This window comes from Dysidea avara, chromosome 7 (genome assembly GCF_963678975.1).
Source record: "Dysidea avara chromosome 7, odDysAvar1.4, whole genome shotgun sequence".
Classification (NCBI taxonomy): Eukaryota; Metazoa; Porifera; class Demospongiae; order Dictyoceratida; family Dysideidae; genus Dysidea; species Dysidea avara.
Window position 1 is genome coordinate 35,023,494 of NC_089278.1, and position 27,267 is coordinate 35,050,760.

General features: G+C 37.8%; 2 protein-coding genes across 2 annotated transcripts; one reads left to right on the plus strand and one right to left on the minus strand.

The window, feature by feature from the left end:
* Window positions 1-1,120: 1,120 nt before the first annotated feature.
* On the minus strand, window positions 1,121-10,232 carry LOC136260748 (2' cyclic ADP-D-ribose synthase BtTIR-like). The gene is made up of 6 exons (XM_066054607.1): window positions 9,641-10,232; window positions 9,420-9,590; window positions 5,353-5,442; window positions 3,108-3,218; window positions 1,350-1,762; window positions 1,121-1,303 (listed from the first exon to the last, which is right to left on the minus strand). Exons 1-6 carry the CDS (start codon window positions 9,837-9,839, stop codon window positions 1,277-1,279), a joined length of 1,011 nt encoding a protein of 336 aa, XP_065910679.1. The 5' UTR covers window positions 9,840-10,232; the 3' UTR covers window positions 1,121-1,276.
* Window positions 9,905-25,645, plus strand: LOC136260747 (uncharacterized). Its single transcript, XM_066054606.1, has 7 exons — window positions 9,905-10,219; window positions 10,278-10,490; window positions 12,309-12,420; window positions 12,552-12,753; window positions 20,035-20,221; window positions 23,450-23,647; window positions 25,446-25,645. The coding sequence occupies exons 1-7, from the start codon at window positions 10,024-10,026 to the stop codon at window positions 25,490-25,492; spliced, it is 1,155 nt and encodes a 384-aa protein (XP_065910678.1). The 5' UTR covers window positions 9,905-10,023; the 3' UTR covers window positions 25,493-25,645.
* Window positions 25,646-27,267: the final 1,622 nt, after the last annotated feature.

The window sequence follows — 27,267 nt, forward strand, 5'->3', positions numbered from 1 at the left end:
GCAATTGTTTTGATCAATAAGATGTCTTCCTCCTCCATCAGGGACATTATATAGCTAGCTTAGTATACCTCTGACTATCCAGCAAGGGGGTGGCATTTCTATATCCTGTTCTCCAATAGTGGTAAACGCCTCATACAGGGTTTGCTTTCTGTGTTCACCCTCCAGTGCCTAACTGGTAAAGTTGATAATTATAAACCCAATTATCATTCGAAGTGGTGTATAAAGATTTTGTGAAAAAATTAATAAGCCTTGACACTCTTGGCTTTTGCTGAAAAATGCACTTGATTGAATTCTACTATAGTTATGTAAAATTATATTCACTTTAATTTTGTTATCCTTAAAGTATCAATCATGGTATGCACTTTCAGTTATGTGCTTGTCTTTTGACCATTGCAAATTTCCAGCTTGACTTTCACTTTGACCAAGGAAGTGCCACCCCTTTGACTGATAGGGAAGGAGTTGAGGGTAATCTGACATAGACCAGACTGATCATGACTTTTAATTTTTATCATTACCTGAGTTAAGGATGTGAAGGTAATGCCTTTGTGTCCTGCATGAAATGCATCTGTGTGTGTAGCGTTTAGGATTTCTCCTTCGGGAGGAGAGGGTGGGGAATCAGCTGCAGAATTTGGAGGGTGACCAGGTGAATAATTATAGTTGGCCATCTGTGTCATGAGTATTGATAGGTGAAGCCAGATCCTATGGTTGGTATAGAGCTTTAATAGTTTTAATTTTAACTTGGGGCCATGTTCTAACAGTGACAAAGACAACAATGATGAAATTGCAGTACAAAAAAATGGCTGCAAAGGTCAAAATTGTGATGGTCCTATATATTAGGGGCACAGTTAAGTTGACATGGAAAGTTCATGGTTTCCTCACAAAAGACACAACTCTGTTCTACTATAATGTATAATTATGTGTAATTAGTATTGGCCACCCCCCCTAAGGGTTATAAAAATGTAGTGTCTCCTAGCGACCAAATGCTAGTGGTAGTTATGATTAGCAGTACAAGCCATAAACCAAACAGATACACTGTATTCCTTAGGCTCCATCCCTTTTCTTTTGATAGTTATGTCTTAATTGGCAAACATTATGGTCAGACACATAACAGAGGCTATTTAGATGCCAAATATCTGGTGACTGACTGTTCCACTTGCCATATTATTACAGATGTGAAAAAGGAATTTACTAACAAAAGTAACAACAAATACTTTACCAAATACAAACTTACAAAAGCATAAAAATACATCATCGATATCAAAAATAAGATAAAAACCTAAGAAAATCCGAGCTTTGTAGCATCCTGAAAGAAAATATTATAACATTAGATACAGCATCTTTAATAGTACCTTTCTAATACACTCAATTAACTGCTTTAAAGACTCATCATATTTATCGTCTTCATAAAAACTACCATAAAGAAGACGTGTTGTATTAATATGGAAATGAACAGAAGATGGTTTAGCATCATCATCAATCTTTTCACGGAACAATGGATATAGCTTCTTTTCCTTAGAAGCTGCATAATCAACTTCTTTGGGGCACCATTTTGATTCAGTGTAGTTCTTTGTGTATATGACAATCATTCCATGACAATCATTTATAGCTGTCATAATTTTTGTTGGAAGTTCATCTCCGATTCCTATATTTTCAGTGTCAATAAACACTTCCCATCCTTGAAGTTTCAAGTCATCATGTAGTCTTCCAGCAAAATTATTGGTGTTATCCTTATGTGTATAGCTGATAAATAAGCTGAACTTCTCTGTAACCAAAAAGTAAATTCTGTACCATACAGTTGTATAATACATTTGTAGAAAGGAAATGGTACCATGTATTCTAATAATTGTAACAACATACATGTCATATTTTGCTATACTTAAAGAATAGACTGAATCAAGTTGTAGGTCAAATCTCTCGTAGTTGGATAATCGGGGACTAACTCCAGTGGCAGATCTAGCCAAAAATTGATGTAGGTGAATAATAGGTATCTGAGGATATTTCTCTCAGATAGGATTTTAGAGTACCTTTGTTTAACAATCATAGCAAATCCAATGCTTTATAAAAACTATGGCTGACTGTAGGACAAAAGTTGCGACTAAGCTGTAGATTTGATTGCTTTATTAGAGTAGATACTTGACTGCTCTATTAGAGTATCTAAATACATTAGGAGGTGAAAAGTAAAGTGTTTACAACAACAGTACATTAGACTGCCAATGAGCTAGAATTTAAAAGGAAATTCCTGTTGAAACCACAGAAAACCACCTAAATCCACCACTGAACTGATAATAAATGGCACTCGCAAATACACTAGAGGCCCTTTCTACTCTATATGCTGCACTCTTTAAATGATTGACAGTCAAACAAGTGAATTTAATAAAGAAAAATTACAATACCTAAAAATATTGAAATTATAATGTGACAGGGGTTCACAGTAGGGCTGAGCGATACTACCGTTTTAGCGATATATCGCGATATTTTGAAAGTATCGATATCGCGATATTTTGTTATTAACTATCGTTATACCATGCCTGTACATTATTGTCATTAAAATCCATTTGTTATGCAGCACTAGGCTAAGAATCCTTATAAGTCATAACCTGGTTACCTCTGCAGAGAGGTGTGAACACCATAACATAACTTCAAAGCATGTGTTACAATAACTGTTACTGTAAACAAGGATGACAGTGGCTAGTTTGATGCTACTTTTAAAGACTTCCAGCATGAATACTGAGGAATACACTATGTAGCACCAGCTATGATTGACATATTTGTAAGTATCGTGAACTATTCAGTATCGTGAATAGTGGCTTTAGTATCGATCGTGATACTAAAATGGCAGTATCGCTCAGCTCTAGTTCACAGTGCCACTGAATGTTTGGGTAGCTGGCCATTGTAGCAAGAGTCAATAAGGACCAGGTAAACGTGAACTGACTATATAGTACAAGATACCAGTCAAAAGACATACAGTGTATGATCTCAGTAAAATTTTCTTTGTTACACAATAAGTTGTGTAATGCATGCATGTGGAAGATGGATTAAGAATCTGTAAGTGTACTGGAACTGATCACTTACTCACTAACAAGTAACTTGGTAATAAATTTACTCACTTGTTGTATCAGTAGAGTTCTCCGAAGCATTCTCTTGATCCCTTTCAACTGTACTCTGTTGTCTATCATCATGATCCTGGCTTTGTGATGATGATGAGGCTTGCACGGGTGCTGTAATTATTAAATTACAAGGGTACGCCAGTTCTGCATTACATAATACATACATATATACAATGCAAAATACAGCCAAACTGTACAAAGAGTGTGGCAGTTATGAAATTAAACGTGGCAGCCAAGTTTTTAAAAGACTGTTCGCACTACTGTATATATTTAAAATGATTGGCATTAACATCATTGTAGTTGGCTGTCACGTTTGATTTTACAACTTTCTCCCTGCATTTGAAGGCCACACCCTCTTAACTGTTTTGCATGGATTTCACTACTTTTTGTATTACACACTGTATATCTCAAAGATGTTTTTGCTCCTGTCTACAGATACTGCAATGATTATAGAAGAAGTTGCAAATGTATCGTATATTTTTGCAATGCTCTAATAGAGTGCACATTTTTTGAGGACTACTAATACAACACTATGAATGCTCTACATTTCCATCGGTAGATCTACAAATTTATCGATTGAAACTATAGAAATGAGTGTTAGACACATGAGTTAACTGGCCAATCTCAGGCCAGGAGTGTGATGGAAATCAAGGATGAAAACAGGTTAACGGACATTGCATGTACGGCTAAACACATGTATATGCAGTACAGTAGGCATGTAGCAGAAGCATGAATTAGTTTTTGAACTTTCTTTGTAAGTAGTAACACAGTTCAAAATGTGAAGAGAACCACCAACAAAGATGCTGTGGATGGATGAACTGGAGTCTATGGTTGAGAGAAGGCCACAGACTGGGCAAGCAAGAATTCACCATCAATACCAACCGTTACAAGATATAGGAAGAAGCCCTCACTCCACAGGATTCTGTGTATAAATGATATTTTTCTGGTTCCTGTATAAACACACATAGCTGTAGTGTGGCATACTTACGTATGTATAACCATCTCAGCAAAAACCCACCTAACTTTCAATTTCTCAGCATTGTAGTTTCAGCTTATTGTGGTGAGTAACGTTTTGATATTATAGTGCTAGACAGTAGGAAGAGCAAAGAAATCAACTTGTATAGCAACTATACAGGAAATAACTACAGGCCATAACTTTTGTTTGCACTAGTCTACAGCATTGAAATTGTTCACCATAGATTGGCAAATCAACCAAGGTATATTTAGCCCTGTATATAATCATATGAAACGAGAAAATGATGACAATCTTGTTTACATCTACCATTGTAAACAAATGCACATGACACACATACTGTAGGGGCAACAAGAAATGAAACAGAAGATTTTTGAACTCTCCATGAGCAGGTGAACATGATGGTGTATAGGTTTACTTAATATGATTCTTGCTTCTCTGAGTAATGGCTTGAGTCTTTGTACGTAGCTTGCACAATTTGGTGTACCGTTAACTTCACGAATTTTGTTTTTCTCAAAATGCTAGCTTGTGCAAACGTTTTTGTTGAGACGGTCACACATATGTCAGAGCTGAAACTGGGTCACTACTGCTGACCTGAATAGAAATCCGGGTCAGACCCGGGTTAATTAAAACTGAGATGTGCACCAAGAGTTATGTATGTTTGGGTGCTTGACTAGCATGTTAAGTGTTAAGTGTAGCTATATAAAAAACTAAATAGGTATGGTATGTAATTAATTTTAACAATCAGTGGGCATGGTTCCACAGACAGAAGATATAATGTTTTATGTAAGTGGGTGTGACTTAGTGCATACCTACAAGCTACAACTGTTCCATGTATGCAATCACACATTTCCAATTTTAAAGTAGGTGTGGTTTCACAAAGAAATATCTCGTGCAATAAGAAATGATTAGTGGGTATGACTTCACATAAGCCTGCAGACAACAATGGACATGGCATGCCTACAGACTGCAATGCTACTGATAAATGAGTGTAGCTACATGTATACCTACAGACACTAATCCTGATGAGTGGGTGTGGCTCATGAAACTAGCTGGGTCGCAGCAGGACTAGACTAACTGTGATGTATCAGCACTTTTCCACATTGCCAAACTAATCAATTCATTTCACACACAATCCAAATTTGTGAAGTGCCGGATGACCCAGACAAAATGTGACCAGGTGACCAGACCCAGTTTTAATATTGATACACATACTCTAAACTAACAATCACTTGTAATGTTGAGGATAATTGTATAACACACAGTACTTACAAGTTTTCTGTTTTCTCTTCTTTGCAGCTGTTTCCTCAGTCTCTCTTTTGTCCCTTCCACTTCTTCTCTTCCTTTGTACACGTGATGAAACTAAAGATATGCATGTCCAATGAGTAAACAGTATACAGGCAACAATTGGGCAACACATTTTTAGTAGAATACACTATCACAATGTTTATATATAACAGTCAATTCGTACAAAGTGCACTTCAACACTACACTGACAACCAATTGCAGGTTGGCATTATAGTTTTACTGTAAACCACATATAGATAGAAAAAGGTTCATGGTGAAGTAGGAAGAATGCTGTATGAAATTGAGAGTGATCAAGTGTGTGACATGTCAAGTTGCAAAAACTAGTGAAAAGCTGTTTGATTTAACACATTGAATCTAATTAAGGTTCAGTCTCTGTAAGACGGCTAATCACGTGACCTGCTACAATCTCAGACATGTTTCTTAATATCTGTGTCTATTCAAAGAATAACTTGTTTTACTGTACACATGTTTGTACTTTCTATTGTATGCTGTTTATCGATTGATTACTGGAATCAGCAGCAACAAGATGAATGCTCCAAATGAAACAACCAGAAAGCACACAGAGTGTCTCTTAATTGCTGTTAACTTGGTTGTGTAGAACAACGTTGAAACCGGGTCACTACTGCTGACCCGGATGACCCACTGACCCGGATAGCAATCCGGGTCAGACCCGGATGTGACCCGGATTAATTAAAGCCGAGACATGTTTCAGCTAGTCTCGAGCGAGCGAACGAGTCTACATTTTGAGCGTTCCATTCGTGTTGAGTAAATATTGCAACTTCAGCCTATCTGTAGGTTGAAGACCAAAAAAAAAAAAAAAAGGTCTTCACCTACTGACAATAGCTACCCCTCACCATAGATACCCTCAGTTTCGTGCTACATACTACACTTACTAACAAATGGGCGTGGCTGAGCGTATGTTGGTAATGCGATAAGTGGGCGTGGCTCACGAAAGAGCTATGCGATAGCGTTTATAAGTTTCCGCGTCGTCAAACGAACAATTTCGTTTCTCACGTGATCCAATCCGGGTCAGACCCGGATAAATTGTAAACCGGGTCAGACCCGGATGACCCGGAGAAAATGTGACCCGGATGACCCGACCCGGTTTCAACGCTGGTGTAGAATATGTGTGATGGCATACATCTGAAGCCTTAATATGGACTTGTACACCAGTACCAAAATAACACAACAGTATAGTGCACGACACAAAGGGGTTCAAATTAGGCTTTGGTTGGACGTCATGGCACACTTCCAACATCAAACTGGCAGCCACTATAGTTGTTTGAATTCGTATATAAAGTTACCAACAAGAGTAAATCATTAAAAACAAATAGATTATTACAAATGAAGAACTGTGCAAGAAGTGCCTCTGCAGTCACTACAGAAATTATGGGTGATTCTCACAGTACACTGAAGCCATCTTGCGTTACCACAATTCAACACCTATGTGACAGTGGAGAAAGAGTTGGGACACAAAGGAGGAGAAAGGTCTGTAACAAACATTTGATTCATTCGGATATTCGTTTGAATTTTGGTATCCATATACTAAATTTACCCTTCATATATTTGTTTACTAGTAATTTAATAAATTACAAGTGTGTACAGAGAAAATGGCTTTGATTACCAGCTAGATTAGTACAAAATGGCCTATTCTGCTATTTTAAACTGACTATAAGTACAACTAGTCAACTACCATTAATTTTACATACGTATATTTTACTAAGTTCAGGAACAAAAGTGGTAAGTATGCAACAATAATTATGTAGCACCTTTGCATTGTTTAAAATTTTACCACATAGTTCACGGTAAGACATCCAAATATCCGGATACTAAATTTGACATTTGTTGCAGCCCTAAAGTCTACAATCCATGTATTGTATATAGCTGCTGTGGTTGGCAAAAAGGCATGTCTCAGGCCAAGCAACGTCAAAGATATCAAGCCGTAGCCTTAACCATAGTCAAGTTATGCTTGGCTGGTGGCATCAGTAGTCAGTTAGTAGAAAATTCAATCAATTTCAAACTTCATAGAAACTTGTTGGAAGGGCTATGGTCACTCTGAAGGCATTTTTGAGTACATGTCAATTTAAGATGAAACTTGCAGTACTCAATGACTTTCCATCCATATAGACAATTACCACTTTGCACTAAGAGTGGTGAAACTTTGGTATAAAAAAGATTGTAATGAGTATCATTTTCTTTACATGCAAGAACATCAAAGCTCACATGAACATATATCCCTGCTTGTCCACCATTAATGTTTATATATACTGATCAATTTTGATAAAAGACGTCGACATGGGTATACACAGAAGGCCTAAATCCTGCAAGTGTGCTCACACATACATAAACAAAACAAATAAATAAATAAATTGATATACTTCTAAAACCAGGCACCTATGTAGTAATACTTTAATATTGTTGTGTCAGTTTTGTATTATTGCATTATATAAATTACTATGTTTTCGTTGCTAAGGAAGCGCAAACTGCACAAATAACAAGCACTCAGAACTATCTTCTTACCTGTTTTATAGTGTGCATGGTGTAAGAGAGACATGCCCCTTTCGTCTCTCAAATGGATACAATATTTTTAGGAGCCTACAAGGTCTGCACTGTCATTTTTCAATCTTTGCAATATATATACTCATACAGACTACTGGAAAAGCTGTTCATACCATATTCAGAAACCAGTTCCATCCTTTCAAACTGGCATCTTTTCAGAGTAACTCTTACCTGCCGGTAATTACGCTTAATTCAGAGTATGTACTGCGATATAGCTCATACTAGCTGTTTTCATATACTATATGTACATACAGTGTACATGTAATAGTTGTAACAAGGCATACATATCAGCCAAATTCCGAATGCCTGTGTTACAGCTAATATGTAACACTTATCAGGCTGATAGCCTGTACAGGGCGATCAATCACCCAAGCCAATACGAATGCAGCCACTGGATGTATTATATATGCATACCTAAAATTTTTGATTATGGGTTAGCAGCTAGTACGTTCTGGTTACGGTTGGTTATGATAAACGGACATATCCTAGAGACATCACAGAGAATTTCCGTTACACAAGTTTAATGTTTTAGCTATTGAATCATTTATGGAAAAACTACGCAGTTCACTAAAGGCCTAGGCAGGTAAGCTTGCTTGTAGAATGGTTACTCCATGCAGAGTGGTAGATTCATGATGGGGGCACGTCCGCATTCGAACAACGTGCGGAAACGATCTATGAATAAGCTATAGCACTAGTTTTCACCTTAGCCCAACATTTTTCAACTCGTAGGATGGCGAGGATAACAAAACACTCTCCATCTGAGTGGTTTTCATAGCGAAATCCAAGTCGTGCATCCTAATCATGTGAGTGTTGATTGATCCCCACAATTGATTTCAGTCTATATAATCACTGCCCAGTTGTAGACCAGCTACATATGAAATGTAGCCCAGGCGGCTCCTTTGATCTGAGGTGTGAAAGTGTTACATACATACATACATACATACATACATACATACATACATACATACATACATACATACATACATACATACATACATACATGCATACATACATACATACATACACACACACTTTACGGAAAACAGTTTCAGGAAGCAGGTGCACGGTTGTGGGCATGCGCTTAAAGACGAGCAAAAATACACTAGTGCATACACAGCACAAATGTCTAGAGAGTTGTAACATACAAAACAGGACACAGGAATAACAGTTCAAATACAATATGCAGCTATGGCAATGAAGTAGACCAAAATGCAATCCCATTTGACAGAACAATGGAGACTAACATGGAAATTACAATGTATGCCACAAACAAGAGATACAACCAAGCCATAAAAAGCTCTGTCTGTCTGTCGAACTAATGACAATTTTGTGGGACCAGCAGTTTGTCAATAAATTCGATGCTACACATTCTTCGGTTTTAGTAGTGCAATCAAATTTCCCACCAAATGAAATTGTTTGACAATCTGATTTGGCCTAACTGTAGTCTAGCCACATTTACATTAAATGCTCACTTTTACTATCATCACCATCATAATCATCCTCATCATTCTCACTGTTAGATTGGCTGGACTCTACTCGTTCTTTTATCTCTTTAGCTAGTTGTTTGGTGGTGTCATTACCATGGTTACACATTATATCCAGCAATGTGTAGAAGCTGCTGGTGTATCCACTGTTCACAGGTCCTGGTGTATGATGTATACATTATATAGCTAAGCATGCATGGTGACAATACCTGATATATGCCTAAGCAGCTCTGAAACTCTTTCTGAAGACCTGGGGATACTTGTAATATACTCCTCGTCATCATCCTGTATGATTTTTGCACTCAATAAATACGGAAGGAGATTGTTAATGTCTTTCTTCACGGTATTCACCAGCTTGGCGGTGAAACTAGTCAACACGTGGTACTCCTTAGGTGGAGGACTGACCATTGTTACGAGAGTACACCGATTGCGCGACCGATTGCTACCGGTATATAAGATGGGCGTGGTCTCGGGTGAATAAATTGCCGCACTTCCCGCAATTATTCTAATTAATGCGCTATAGTAAGAAGAATGTTACATTTATAACATTTAGCTCTCGGCTTATAACATTTAGCTCTCGGCTTTCCGTTAAATGGCCGGTCCTTTACCAAGGGAGCGGGATGTTCTGATTTCTAACTACGCCAACCTCACCAGCACCGTCAGGGATGTAGATCACCTCCTTCCTCACTTCGTATCCGCCAGGATTATCAACAATGATGATACCGAGGAGATTGGCGCGGTGCATAGGACTTCAGAAAGAGTTGCAAAGTTACTAAAATATATATCAGGTACTGGCTATTAAAGATGGTGGTCTTTGTTATTGTGCATGTGGTGTGTATTTGTTAGGTCCATTGGACGCTGGTTTCACAACCAGTTTTTATAAAATGTTGGATATAATGTACAACTATGGCAATAGTGGCACTAAGGAACTGGCTGTTTCTATGAAAAAACAACTAGGAATATCAGTTGTTGAGCAGTCTACAGCAGTCCCTGTACAACCACAACAACCAGACGTCATCGTTAGTAATAGTAATACAAATGGGAATGGTGCTAGCGCAAGTTAGTGTGTGTGTGTGTGTGTGTGTGTGTGTGTGTGTGTGTGTGTGTGTGTGTGTGTGTGTGTGTGTGTGTGTGTGTGTGTGTGTGTGTGTGTGTGTGTGTGTGTGTGTGTGTGTGTGTGTGTGTGTGTGTGTGTGTGTGTGTGTGTGTGTGTGTGTGTGTGTGTGTGTGTGTGTGTGTGTCAGCATGGCCAAGTGGTTAGAGCAACAGCTGTTCTGGTAATTGCAAGGTTCCACAGGTTTGATGCTTATTAACACCTATTGTTGTAATGAAGATTGGGAAAGTTTATCCAGCTGTATTGATGGGAGAACTGGAGTGGAATAGAAGTTAAGGTGTTCTGAACCTTCACCCGCTATGTGAAACAAGAACAGTTGACCCTTTTTTTTTTTCCTTTCTTTATTGTTATGAGTAAGTAGCGAAACCTTGAGCAGGATGCTAGTGTATATAATGCAAACCAAAAAACATTACAACTAGGTCAGTTAAAATGGTTCATGTTGAGGCATAGGTATCTATTAACCCATTGACAGCCAAATTCTCCAGGACCCTTGGCCGAATTGCCGAATCGCACCATACTAACCGTCTAGTACACAGAACTGCTTAGAAACCATATATCTAAATACTCGCTATAAACTAAGGAGATCGACTGTGTTGTTTTTGTTTACATAACAGTAGCCGCAACGAAGTTATTAGACAACAAAGTCTAAACTTTGGTAAAAACCAGCCCGAACCAACAACGGAATCCCAACTAGCTATTTGCTAAGGTGTATTACACTCCAAAGAACTATTGTATACAGTTTACTTACAGTGTGATCCATTCCACAGCTGGTTTCTTCGTGATTTGTCCCATTTCTACTATTGCGCATGCGTATCTGTACTCGTGTCCACCATGCCATGTCTGGGATAAAGCAGCCGGCTGTCAACTTAACCTGTCTCCATCGATGTATAACACTTTCTTTGTTATCAGCTAGTAGATTTTAAGTCGAAGAACGATTTAATTTGCCTATTATAACAGGTTACACTTTACGCTATTACACAACAATCGCGCACTAGTCCGGGAAGGATCTGGTTATCCCAGAAATGGGACCTCTATGGGCGTGTCTGTTTCAGTACTAGCGCATCTTTCTATGAAACGCGTTTTACAAGTTATAGCTAGTCTAAAGTTTATTCTACGAGTGAGTTATGATGCCATGCTGCCATATGGCGGCAGTGGCTGTTAAAGGGTTAAGTATATTTTAATTTTGTGGCAATTTATTGGAAGCTTTTGTGGGCCCACTTTTGGGCTTGACTATACCTAATAGGTAATAATGCTGTAAAGGCATTGTGCATTTTTCGTGAGAAAGTACAAACCCCCATGATTTATAGTATGCAGCACTACTGTACTGTATGATCATGTAGAATCATTTGTGTGACATGAATCACTCTACAAAAACACATGCACACATTGATTTGTTCACAACAAAATTTTCTTGCGTAATTTGTTTTCATGCAAAAGGTCAGATATTTTGACGGTTAAGGATAAAATTATGCTAATTGAATATGTACTCCCGTATTATATGGGAATACCTATTACCATGGTGCTTTCCCATATAGGAGAAATATGGTGTACCCCCTTGCTAAATTACTCCCGTATCATATAGGAGAAATTTCCACACTAAATTCTAAGAAAGAGCAAATGCTGTGTGTGCGTGCGTGTGTGTGCACTCTAACATGAGAGTAAGGGTGTACATGTATGTGTGTGTTCTGGCATCCATTAGTGGTAAAAGAGTAAAGAAATTCTTATGAACACTACATATACGTATGTTGTATGCACCTGTGTAGGTGCCTCGTATATTAACCCTGAAGTGGTGTTTGATGAAGAAGATGGAAGGGGTATCATAGATGACCATATGTTGAGTGAAAAGAAGAAAGCTGTGTGCCGTGTTCATGGATCGTAAGTCTGTATATTGAAAATTGTCTTGTGGTATATATGTGCATGCCTGTGTGTTTGTAGTTATATAAATAGTTGATCAACTGTATAATGTAAAGGTGTACATTGTAAACAGTTTTTCTTTCTTTTTCTAGTCAAACAATGGGTACTGGGTTTATTGGTTTTGTTGGACTGCGCGGTGATTATTTTACTGCCTTGGTCACCAACCATCACGTAATCCCATCTTTGGAGGATGCCATGAGCAGTAGGATAACATTTGAGAAGGTGCCAGCAATCAAGTTGTGCAATATTATTGTCAAAGGAGCTGATAATTTCATCACTAGTCCACTAGAAATGGTAAGTAGTTTTGAAGCATACGTAGTAGTAAAACCCCCTAGCTAGTATACTTGAAAATTAGTAGAAGTAGGGTTCCAGCAATAAAATGTGGTAAAACAAGAGATAGAATGATCAGATGGTATTGTAACATAGCTAGGTAGGAAAATACCTACTTTGGTATGTAATACCATTGTTCATTGTTTGTTTCTCGTAATTTACTTCACTATCTTTTATCACTTCATGTTTTGTATGTTTGTTCGCTTGTTATAGCATGGCTATGCAGGGTTCTGCCCAAAAATTCCTGAGTGGTGGCCTAAAGTTAACATGATATGCTGTGTGTTATATTAGGGTATATACCACTTTAGCATGGGCGTTCAAAGGCACTGCTTGGGGTTTAACTCGCGTATTGCCCAGGCATTATCTTGTGCCCAGGCAATATCATGGGAAAGCGGTTTACCAATGACTTTGATGCCCAGCCAGTTCAAAGAAGTAATATGCTTTGACTCGTTTTATTGAGCGACACAGAGTTTTGTATTGTGGGACTCATTTTTGTAGTGATTGCTAAGCTGAGTATATTTGCTATGATAGATTAGTTGGCTGTTAGTAAAGGATAATGAAGACACAAAATAATTGTTTGGGCAATCGTGAATGTGTATTTCTACCCCCCACGTAAGAACAGACCACAGAACAGCAAAACTACTGTTGCTACGCTGAAATAGGTTAGTAACTTACAGTCATAAGTACTTAGCTTAATATAATAACATACTTACTGTCCCAATAGCAAAGTTAGTTGGCTTAACTTAGTACTAAAATGATAACAATATAAACTTCATCCCACAATCGCAAGTTTTATAATGTTGTGTGTTTCAGCATAGTAACGTATTAATGACGTTTTAACGAATGAATAGCGTTGTGATTGCTATTAGCCCACACTATTAAAACCACAATTGATCTTCAGGTACTACAACCCTATAGTGTATAAAACAAACAGGGTAAGTTCTCATCAGTTCTTTCCACCTATTAGGTGAGTGCGCCCCAAATTATATATGTGACCCAGTCTGAGAAAACCGGTCTTTTCCCCCATGTAAGCAGATTCGATTTTTCACCCAGGACACAAAGCTACATGAATAAACTATCTAATTCCACGATCAAAATCAGCTAGACTTGAGTGGTCTGGTTTTGCTGGCTGCTTTTCCCAAGCCCAGTGGCGATCCGTACATGTGGTGTGGGGCCTTAATGGAGCTCTGGTCAGCCTGGGGATGATTGTATGTGGCTGTACAGCTCTGTGGTGTTGAATAAGTACCTCTGCTGTGAATTTCCTTTCATTTTAGCCAGTTTTGAGACCTCAATGGCCCAAAACTTGGCGTAATTCATCCCTTGGCATTCCTTTTCAATTTTTGATCACCATCTTTCCCGCCTTCCAGGGCACCCGCCTCCCACCCAATTTGCAGCTCGCCTGATACAGTCAACCTTGGTTTTAAAACTATCTAAAATGGCGGGAAACTCAGTTGTTGGCTACTTGCATAGTGGATGCTCTGGAAGGTAGGGAATTGGTATAAAACATGTGAAAATTTGGTACACATAGCTTCAACCATTGGCGAGCTACAACACACTAAATACTTAAAACTGTTGTTTCTCGATACTTTTAAATAGGCGATAAGCCCGGTTTTCCCAGACTGGGTCACATATATCACTTATACCATGCTTGGTATTTGTTGATATATATGTCCGCAGCCCTCGAGCTTTGGGTGTATATATCAGCAAATCCCTCACAGCCGTGATATACGTAACTATTAAATATTGCACATGTAATCAGTAATATGTTTAAGAATTGTACTGGTTGGATTTAAGAGTGTATTGGTTGGTTTTTAGAAGTACTGGTCACTTTGAACCACTGCCAACCAGTGCGGGCAGAACCCTGGCTATGATACAAGTTATGCTAGTGGCTGTTGTGTTTTAACACATGACTATGACTGCTTTATTAGAGTATCTTAATCTCGTTGCTTATTTTGAGTGAGTTACATTGCATTAAGTAGTATAGTAAATATATGTATAACATGATTTACAGGTAACCTAGCAAATTAATTCAACAAAGTCTTAACATATGTGACCGGACCTGTAAGAACCCCATATGTTAGTGCTTTTTTCGAATTCCATTTTATTGCATCTTAATCTAGATAGCCAAAGGGATGGTCATCCGAAGTTTTTCAGCCCTAGAAGCCAAGAACTTTCGAAATTACAGTGCTACAAAGTGGCAACAATAGAAAAATTGATTTGTACAGTGACAATACAGAAAATAAACTGCAGGCCCTTAATTAAACGATCGTAATTTATGAATGCAGTCCTAATGCAACTTACACCATCATGTTCTCCATGAACAGGTGCTAGGTAAGTTTTTTCTTCCAGGCAATCAGGGTGAAGGTGAAAACGTGAGGGAAAAATAATAATCGTGAACCGTTTGTCCAATGCAATGCTCATATCTTCTGTCTCCTTGGTAGTACTGACACGAAACAAAAACTTTTGCTTTGGGGATCACAATGCTACCAAGGTTTATGACTTTAAACAAAACGCTTAAATAATTTACGGAATTTTTTTGCAATTTCATAAATACTCGACCCATTGGATTTATTGCATTCTACTGTAAAACTAGGCTTGTGCAAACATATGGGATTCTTACAGACCTGGTTACATATATGAGGATATAATGAAAATCCTGTTTCTTTTTCAATCACACTGACAGCTTTGTTAACCAGTATTCACATCAGAGTAGATTGCAGTCAGATTTGCATGGAACTCAAGAGCTTGAATCTATTTGTCTGTGATTGTGATAGAAATCCACTGTAAGAAGGGACACATTTCCTAGGAGTGACCACCACACAGTTCGATAAAGGTTGGTTATACAGTGATCGGTTAATCGATTGGATATTGCTGTGGCTATACATGCAAGAACCAATTGTGACTGTCTCGGCAAAAGCCTGCCTTGTTCGCAGAACTTCCAATTTTTAAAAAAAAATTATTTTCGCAGAACTATCTACAGTGTCCAATGAATGGATCACCAAGGTTTCAGCTTATTGTGGTGAGTAGTTTTGGAATTATAGTGCTAGACAATAGGAAGAACAAGGAAATTGTTTTGTACAGTGGCTATACTTGAGATAAACTACAGGTGCTTACATATATTCACAGCCATAACTTCCATTTGCCTTAGTCTACAATGTTCGAATTTGGCTCAAAATGTTCACCATGGATTAGCCAATCAACCAAGGTATAGTCTTAGTGCCCTGTAGTGACTTAGGTATGTGGGGAATTTTAAGTAATAGTTAGACTTCAGACCACAGGGGTCTAAGTAATTTAGTAACCCGATGGCCCTGTGTCGTGGCGCCTGAGCGAAGCGAAGGCGCTACTACAGGGCCTGAGGGTTACTAAATTACTTAGACCCCTGTGGTCTGAAGTCTAAGTTATTTAGACCCTTTATGTAGTTGTTGTACCTTAACATTGTTGACAGCTGCTTGTAACAGAGAAATGTAGCGTTCATTAGTAGAAACAAGCCATTACTCCACCCGTAACAATAGTTACGGGCGAGGTTACGGGTTTAAAATTAATTTTCAGGTGGCGATGCGTTGCCAACGCTACCAGTCCGGGTGCGCGTAATAAACATGAAAAGGGTCTAAGTAAACATGAAAGGGTCTAAGTAAACATGAAAAGGGTCTAAGTAACTTAGACACCTCCAAAATTCACCAAATTCACCACCAAAAGGGTCTAAGTCTTTCTTTTCTGAGTAATGACCTGATAAAACTTGCATATTTTTTTCTTTGTAGCTTACAATTTTTAATTTAATTTTTTTCTAAAAACACATGCTTGTGCAAACGGGTCCAGATAAAATGGCACTAAATGCACTTTTGTTCCTATATATATGGGCAAGATTTAGTGCCACTAAGCACTAAATCTTCCCTATAATACATGTGGGATGAAGCACTATACTCAAATATTATTTCTTGCCCTTATATGTAGGAAAGATCTAGTGCTAAGGTACACTAAATGTTCCCTACAATGTAGTAGGCAAAATATTGTTCAATGAAGCACTAATTATTCCCTACATTGTTGTAGGCATAAAATAATACTTCATAAAATAATACTTCATTATTAACACTCCACCTTGTTTAGAGCTAAAAATATTTCTCTGTTACCTGTTTACTCCTTGAATGCTAGTTGACATGTCTGGCAGAGAAAGGTGTTGGTATTAGCTAAAAATATTTCTCTGTGTCCTGTTTATTCCTTGAAAGGTGTTGGTATTTTACAATTGGCAATACCAGTCCACTATCCAGTTGTACTGGTTTTAAAGCTAGTCTTACAAGTATGCCCAGCGTTGCATATAAAAGCAGGTAGTGCATTGCTACTCAGTCTCCTACCTTGGTCAGTTGCTAGCGTGCAGCTTCATGCTGCTTACGAATATTAAACAATGCACGACCAGAATTGATAAAAGAAGCAGAAGAGAAGTCTTTCTTTTTTCACCACTTTTGTGAGCATTGGGCATTATCGCACATCAGAGATAACGTAGTTTATTTGTACGATTCTCTTCAACGTAAAAGCATCAACTCAACTCTTGCCGAACAACTGCATTCATTATATGGGAACCGGATTGTGAAAATTCCACAAGTTCAACTTCAAAAGGGAAACAAAGACTGTGGCTGCTTTGCAATTGCATTTTGCGTATCACTAATGTTTGGAGACGACCCCGCCACTCTTTGTTATGATCAAAAAGAAATGCGAAAACACCTGATGCAATGTTTTGAGACTAAATGTTATTCCCCGTTTCCATCACAAAGCAAGAAGTCTCAAATATCATCACCATTGGAAATTAAAATCTCTCTTTCCTAACTGGCGCATCTAGACTAAATCAAAAATATTTATTATATTGATTATTTTGCCTAAAGGTTTTAGTACAATAACTCAATTGAATTTATTTGAGGGTATTATCGTAGGTTATCACCCATAGTCTCAGACTTGGGTGGCAATTAAAATATGTTACTGGGATACAACCGCTTTATATTCATAACTTGCTTGATTTTTTTTTTGCTAAAGTCTATAACTTTATGCATGCATGTATGGAAGAAATTATTTAAACAATTATAGCTACAGCCTATACCAGCAGATACATATTGCGATAAAAATGTCTAGGTGCCTTTCGAATGATTATGGTTTTTGTTATAATTACCATATCTGTTGGTTAGAGCTTGCCATCTTGGCCCAAGGTGTGATTGTTCTTCCCTACTGTTCCCCGTGCAATTTGCAGGCGTGCACCTGGCACTGCAGGCTGTCAAGGGCGCACGCCTGGTTTACTATAATTGTTTCCAGAAAGAAACGTACATGCGTGTACATGTGTGTCTGTCTGCACCCATGTGAGCTAATGGTTTTGTGTCAAAAGCAGTCCATGTGTTAGAAATGGAGGCAGCATAAGAACTATACTGTACACCGGCAAACTTTGACGAGGGTAAACTTTGATGAATCTGTTCTTAGGCAAAGTTGACGAAATAAACTTTGACGAATTGTTTGAAATCACCAATAAGAACCTGGGCACTTATTTTATGTTGACGAAATAAATTTTGACGAATTCACTTTGATTCGTCAAAGTTTCCCTTCGTCGAAGTTTCCCAGTGTACGGTATTAAGCGCCTATATAGTCAGGTAAGTTTTGCTCTTGCTCTAAGGCAGTTTAGGCATGGCAGCTTTCTAAAACTTTGTGAACGTTTTGTTGTGGGTTCTATGGGTGTTTAAAAATGACAAAACTACACTACCAGCTTCCTGAGTTACTAGGAATAGCGTAGCACTTTGAGTTGGAATTGAGGGCGTGTCCAGCTAGTATGTGTATGAAAACCAGGGCTGAATAGTTTTCTTTGAAAACACGTTAACCAAGCTATACTTCTCTTCATGCATTTGTGGGTTTAACTATATTGCAAGTTGAGGTTTCCTTAGTAACCATTTCATATTTTGCAGTAATTACAACTATTATGTCATTAGTATTTCATGAAATGCTAATTTGTATTAGTTAATTTAAATGGTTTCTATGTAACCGTAATCCTGCTGTCCCAACTATGTTGGCCTTTATGTGTCTTGTGACATCATGGATAAGGTCCATAAGTGCAACTCATTTATATTTGTATGTATATACGCATAGAAGAATAAACCATGGGATTCCATGCAACATTAAATTATGTATCCAAGAAAGAAGCAGACCTATATGCAAAGAAGTTGCTATAGTACTTACAAGAAGTACTAAACTCTCATTTTTAAAACTAAGTAAACTACTATAACCCATAGTCACATGTTTACAATATGTTATACCAGGAATCAAAGGGTACTACTGCCTTAGCATCAAAGGTAGAAGGCTGTTATGAGGTTGTATGGAAAATAAAGTACAAGCAGTTGAAGTATTGCAACTAAAACAGCAACAATTCACTATGATCACTTCAATAGAATTTAGTGCCTGAGCACAATATAGTTCCTACACTAATGTAGGGAAGATTTAGTGCCTGGAGCACAATATAGCTCCTACACTAATGTAGGGAAGATTTAGTGCCTGGAGCACAATATAGTTCCTACACTAATGTAGGGAAGATTTAGTGTTGAGCACAATTCATCTCCTACACTAATGTAGGGAAGATTTAGTGCCTGGAGCACCATATAGTCCTACACTAATGTAGGGAAGATTTAGTGTTGAGCATAATTCATCTCCTACATTACTGTAGGGAAGATTTAGTGCTTGTGGCGCTAAATCTCCCCTATAGTAGTGTAGGAAATGAACCCCTTTTAGTGCCATTTTGTACGGAACCGTGCAAACAAGCTGGGGTTTTTCTGAGACAGTCACAATTATTTAGTTGGATCACCCCAGGGAAATACCCTTTGAGAATATGTTGCAATTTCCAATCCATATAGAACTGACTGCTCTACTAGAGTTACACGTTAGTCTTTTCAGTTGCTGGTTCTCATGTGTCCCTTACAACTTGTATGTAATATACTGAACTGCAACTTACTGTATGTCATGGAATTTTACATCACAGTATATCATCGTGATATCCCCTACTGTAATGTACTGGATCTTTTGACACAGTGTGTGTGCTCCATCAATTTCCTTAAAGTAAGGGCTCAAGCTTTCAGACAAAGATTAAAATTTAATCCAGCTCTATAGCTGTAAATCATTGTACGTACAGAGGTGTATGTGTGGATACATGTAGTATGTAGTATACGTATTACACAGTATACTCATTTGTGTAGTTGTTATTGTTCTGTACTTTATATATTTATGTAGCTTGACTTTACTATCATCAAAGTGGATGAAACTAAACTAAAAGATCCCACGACTAATCAACCACTTGAAATTGAACCGATCAACTTCTGCAAACCAGCGGAAGTGAAGAAAAATGATCAAATCTATGTTATTCAGTATCCTCATGGTGGTAACCTTTCCCTGTCAGCTTCACAGTGTTTCGTTGTCGGTAAGGACAATTACAATACCTTCAGTATGGCACACTACATTGACTTATTTACATGTGTTTGTATAGTAACTACATGTACAGTGTATGCATGCTATAAAATCTAAAATATAAATTAAGGGTTTCAGGATAACAAAATCGCTCATTTCTGGTGTCCTGTTGCATACCTACATGTTGGTAAACGCTGGTGATTTTATGAATTAGATTTTCAGAAACACGTAGAACATTGGTTTCCCTCGATTTGTGAAATTATTCTTCTGAAAATATCGAACATGTTGCTGTAAGTATATAACTTTGTGATTTGCCCTACAGTGAATCCTGGCTACCTGACTAATCTATCCAGTTTAAACTTTAACTGTGTATGTCATTTGTGGTCATTTGTGCAGAGCAAGTGTCGGTGTGTGTGATTACAGAATTCAGGGCACAACCCAGAATATTATGCTAGGGGGGGAAAGTAAGCTGCTTCGGATTCTAGAGGGTCTGGTGGGTATGCTCCCAGGAAATTTTTGAAAATTTAGGTGTAAATATACTCAATTTTTGATGAAAATTTACTGTGATGCCATTAAATATTGACCATTCGATTATCAAACAGTACGGTCGTGCTGTTTGAGTAGGGATCCTGGTGAAATTTTCATGCGCCACCCAAAATTCCGCCTTTAAAATGCATCCTAGAGATATCTTACAAGACGAAATTCACCTTTACGGAATAGTACTAGTCCATATAATACATAAAACAGTATTAGTATATGTAATAGGATGGATGGCTGTGGTATTCGGGATTAATAGTGCGAGCGTTGTAAAGAGGAAGGAGTAAAATAGTGCGAGGCGAAGCCGAGCACTATTTCCTTTCTGTTTACAATGCAAGAACTATTAATCCCAAATACCACAGTCATCCGTCCTATTGCAAATTAATCTGACAACCATAGCAACTGTTACTAGGCAACAGAAATTCAAAAAATAACCACCGCAAAAGTCCAATCACACTTAGCAACCGTTGCTATGGTCTCAAATGACTTACCTTAGCAATGGTTACCTAGCAACTGTTGCTAAACAACCATATTATGTCATACCTTGGGGGCATCTATCACTATGGTAACAATAGTTGTCAAATTGGACATTTACTTCTAATATAAACACACCACACTATTTTAGCCAATCAAATTAGTATTATAGATTTTTGTCATGGGACCTTGACAAGCAAGTGTAATACTAATTCTATTGGCTAATCGCTTGACGTATTCAATATAATACGTCAAGTTGCTATTGAGAGTATTATCCCTTTATTATCGAATGCAGGGTTCTGCCCACACTGGTCGGCAGTGGTTCAAAGCGACCAGTACCTCTAAAAACCGGCTAATATATTGCTATAACGAGTGCCCTTTATAAACGGAGCCATAACTCCTTTTTCCTAGGGGCTACGAAGCTGAAATTGCTAGCAAACTGCTCAGAAGGACCGGGTGCTTCTAACGAAGTTTACCGTTCGGCGATAGGAAGAAGCATTGGCAAGTTATGGCACTTGGAAATATAAAATAGCGTATACAAAACAATAATACCTGTTTAAAACTCCATGTTCGCCTTCTCCCTGCTACTAGGAGGCTTTAGTTAGAATTACTCCATTCCCCACGTGATAAGGATTCTAAAAATAAATAGTGTGATGTCATCACGTTGATTAGTAAGATGGCAGCGCCCATCTTTCAATGCCATGGCGATACGGAGAAGATACGCTTTCTTCGCTTCATAGCGCATGAGTTGTGTGTGTGATCTGTAAGTATTCTAGCTGTGTTGGTAGAAGAGAGAGATGGCTATCAAACGGTATATAGCTTGATGGGTTAATTAATGGGTGGGGTCCACTCGTATCGCACAAAGTTCACACAAGCCATAAAAGTTTTCACACTTGCAATTTTGTAACAAAAAAACTTCGGTAATAAAGGGATATACAGTAACACATTCAGTTGTTGGATTAAATACAACAAAACACTTACAGGTGGCTGGATATACCGTATAGCCAGAAATTTTCGAGGGACAAAACTTTCGCGAATTTCGTGAGTGATGATAACTTCGTGAAAATATAATCGTGAAATGTTTCGGTTTATACACAGCTATTGCCCGCTTTCTAGACTTTCGTGAATTAAAAAACGTGAAAATTGTATTTTGCAGTTTCGCAAAAGTTTCATCCCTCGAAAATTTCCCACTATACGGTAGAATTTTTTTTTTAATCGCCAAAACTTGAATCTTAGATCGACTGCCTGACTGACCACACTCGCAAGCCTAGAGGCCAAACGAAGCATTGCACGGCCACCGTTTTACGCCACGATAACAAACTCACCAGTGGGGTGTGCCTTTTGGTGTTCTGGCAAGTGTGTATCCTCTGTGTCTTGTCTTTTCTTTTATCTTCAACCAGGCTGCTTGTCTTCTTCATCCAACGAAACCATATCAAGGTGTTAATTTTCCGTGTCTACACTTTCTCTAAGCAGCTTAATAGACACCACAGGATTATTTAAGGCACTTAGATTACGTGCTATTGTATGGAGGAACCGGTAATAGATAGCTTTCACGATAGGTCACAAGATCACACCCAGTCTTTATTATACGCATTATCGATCTATCGATTTAAACCACAATGATACACCTCTTTTTACGCTAACTGTATTTCAGCAACCACATACCTTCATGTTGGAAGGCTGACTCGAGATACTCTAATAATCGATTGAAACCATGATGACCGCGGGAAAGCACACATCGTTGCAGGCTGACTCGAGATACTCTAATACAGCAGTCATCCTAATAGAACAGTCACATGTTTTATAGCTAGCTGTATGCCTTAACAAAAAACTAAACAAACTAGTATATTAAAAATTATAAATTTAAAACTGAAGTAGGGATCCAAGGGATAAAAAGTAGTGAAACAAGAGATGAATGATGGTAGCTATTGTAGCATAGCTCGTTGGGAAATCCCTACTTTGGCATTGAACACAAAATAATTGTTGTACCAAGCCAAAGTAGGGATTTCCCACCGAGCTATGCTGCAGTAGCTACCATCGTTCATCTCTTGTTTCACTACTTTTTATCAATTGGATCCCTACTTCATTTTTAAATTTATAATTATAACTTTGGGATCAATTAAACCTTGGAGGGGGGGTTGGGCAATATCTAACCCAGGAGGGGCCTGCGCCCCCTAGATTAACCCCTGGAATTATGTTACTTAACCTTGTTACTTTTCTATAAATACAGGTCCATTACTATTATACAAGAGTGGTACAGCTCATGGCTCATCAGGGTCACCTGTGTTGAAGGAAGTTTGTCAACAGCTAGTTCCTGTAGCACTACATAGAGGAGGGAACAGTCATACTCCCTACTACAGGGGTAGTAATTTTGGGACTTTATTTAGTGAAATATTAAAATGTGTGAATGGCCAGCCTTTGTTACCAAGTGAGTAGTGTGTGTCTGTTTGTATGTTTATCTGTGCACCGTATTTCACTTTTTTTTGTTGAATAAATTTTGTATGCAAAAATGTGACCAGCTTGGCAAAAACCAACATAGTTCACACAAGTACTTATTAAAGTTTTGAAGAATTAATGAAATTATGCAATCCATGCTATATATAAAGAAGGCAATACACACGTTTTAGTCAGGTCATTTCTAAGGGAAGCAAGAACCTATAGCCTGTTCATAGAACATGTTTGTTGTGTTCCTGTAACCTCAACTTATGCATGTCATATGCAATTGGTTATAATGCAGTAGATGTAAACAAGATTGTCGTCATTTCTTCATTTGAAATGCTTTCATACTTGTATGTACAAGTGAGTACAGGGCTAAATTGTACCTTGCCAATTCATGTTTAAGTTTAACATAAGATAAATCCTGTCTCTATAGACCAACATAAATGAAAGTAATGGCTGCAAATTTAAACGTCTGCAGTTTATTTACAGTATAGTTGCCATACAACTCCTACTGTCTAGTGCTGCAATAGGCTGAAATTTTATCACTATATATGTAGTGGGTTTCTACTAGTGATGTGCGATATGTGATATATATCGAAATATCGTGATAAATTTTTTTATATCGTGATACGATATAGAATCTTTATATCGCGATATAAGCCGAAGTATAGATTTTAGTTATAATTAGGGAAAACTGTACCCAAGATGTCATTGTACACTGTAATATTTTTTGATAAAAGAGCTTGTAATGTTGTATGCTAGTGTTGTACCATGTTGTATTGTACTTCTAGTACATTAGTGCTACAAGTGTCATCGGTGTAAGTACACAAGCTGAGTGATGAGTTTGTATATCGTGATATATATCGTATCATGATAATTGTGTGTAATAATCGTGATATGAAAACATCCTATATCGCACACCACTAGTTTCTACTGCATCTGTAATTGAGAGTGCGGCACAAACTTCCATGAACATATGTCTCCATGAAAATAAAATCTGCAGAAATCTGAGTTGATTTTTAGATACCGTATAGCTGGTTATTTTCAAACCAAAATTTTTTGCAGGAGCAGTAATATCTGAATTTCAATTTCGAAGAATGCATATTTTGAAGTACAGGTGGATTTCAAGCAAATAGAAATTCATGTCACAAATTACAAAAACACATAGAGTCTGCATGTGCTGATGGAATCGATGACAGAGTAATCCCCACTTTTGCACACTGGAAAGATGACTGAGTTATAAGTGGAGTAGTTAGCAGCCACTAGCAAGGCAATTGGCTCTATCAGGGTACAGCAGCAGCAGACGGCATAGATTCCCAACAATGGTCATTCTGGATACTTTACTGGCTATTGATGCAGTAATGGTGCTGTTCAACTACTATATAATACTGAGCTTAAACTTGTAACAAGCGAATGTGCGTTGTTCGATCACATGAAAGCATGTTATTTTTACTTGTGGGAATTTATTTTCGAAGAACAACAAAACTTGGAAATTTATTTTTGAAGAGAGGGTCCTCTTCGAAACATCCAAAAATATAAACCCTTTGAAAATAACCAGCTATACGGTATGTAATTCTGAAGGGGGAAACATTGTTAATTCAGCTCTTGTAAACATGGCTACCACATTTTTGAATATTCCTGTTATTGGCAAGGAGCTATGTAATCTAAGAATGTTCTCAAAATGTTTCCACTTAGCATCTGTCTTTTGGAGAACATTTTAATAAGCTTTATAAACTGTGAATTTTGGTACGCTATGTAACCAACCTTCCACGTGTTTCTTTTTACAGTGCCTTCAAGCCAAGAAATCCAACAAGCGTTGCTGGAGAATCAATGAATTTTTTTTGACATACACTTGGTTTCATTATTAGTATTGTGTTTTGTATATTTTGTACTTGTGCATGTTATTTTTCTGCTTTAGTATGGTCACTTGTACATATGTTATCTTTGTGTCAGATGACTAGAAGAGCTTGGAATGGGTGTGATTTGATTTTGATATAATTTTACATTATTACATAAATAGCTAGCTACACAGATTTTAGTCTCACGCCGCCCGCCTTTACGAGACTACACAGATTTAACAAGTTCAGGGTGAGGAGGAAATATATCTGAGTTTATATCATTCCACCAAGTACTTACGCTATATCGAAATACTTCATAGTTCTAGACACATGACAAGTACAGTGAATTCTACAGTAACTTTCATTTATACTGCAATTTTAGATTTCCTAATTCAGTTTTCTCATCAATTTTTCATAAATGTTAGACATTGTATAAACCATGATCCAGTCTGGTCTCGTCCTTGCAGACCCATTTTCTGGGATTGGCAATTAATTATCATAGATTATATATTCCCTAGGGAATGTATAATAGGGTTGGCAATGAGAAAATCAACCTCTATAGTTTCTCCTCCAACTCTGGGTGATCAATCCTACCCAAGTCTACATCAAAACTGTAGGGTAATAATACGGTAATTCCCCTTGCTGTTTCTGTAGCGCGTATTTAAAAATTTTTGCAATTTTTCAGGTTTTAAAATAAAAATGGGCATCAGCGATGCTGTTTCAATGTTTCCGTGAATGGTACATTACATGGTGGTCACCATAGTATTGAAAATGGATGCGTATTCTGGATGAAACAGATACTGCGAGTTTCTAAATCATAGGGAATCGCTAAGTTCACCCATAGATAATAGATCGTGTCTTATCTATGGTTCATCCTATTCCATGTTGAGTCATGTGATTTTCTGTTATGTCCTATTAATAGAACTATAAACACCGACTGCTCGAATTTAATTATATTTTATGGAAGCCTGAAGAGTTGGATGGACGAAGGCGACTACCCTTCCATATCTCATCAGTCCCCCTCAGGCAGTGCATCTGAAACTTGTGACTCACCAGTACAGAGAAATTACTACACATTGTGACACCAATCATAGTATTATCTGTGCAATACACTCCCCCTGGATATGAAACAAATCAGTATTATCTATGGTGCCAGCTAGACTCAGGTGATGGCAGAGATTAGTAGAGCTAATAGAGAGCCTGAACTTGGATTGAATATAATGTAAGATGCACCTATATCGATGTTGTGCTTAGGTGTGAACTTGTCAGCCTGCAACAGTGCATACAGTGGGATTCGTGACAATTAATTTTTTTTTGTCTTATTCCCACCAGATGTAGGACTGTAGCCTGCAAAGTGCCCGCACATCTAGCACTGCCAGGCCTATTTTCAGGCTAATATATACCCTGCTTCAAGTGAGAAGCTAATCACTCATTCTGGCCAGTATATACAACCACTCAACCAAGCCAATAGCCCATGCACAGTTCTAAGGGTTTCCGAACCAGTCAGCTTTTTAAATGTCTAAGACAAGGTGTATTACTACTTCTAACTACATAAACTGCTTCTCTCCAGTTCTTCCAAGTCTTAAATGTGTTAAGCACCTCTAAAATAATTATCCATTAAGTTATTGACTTCTGCAACTGTTCGATAATGCATCAAGTCTTTCTGTATACTTGATTTAACTGTGTTTTTGTTCATATTGAGCTAAAATTGCTTAATTGAAATGTCTCAGAATGGACCCCCACCTCTGATAGGCTTTTCTGCCTTTGAATT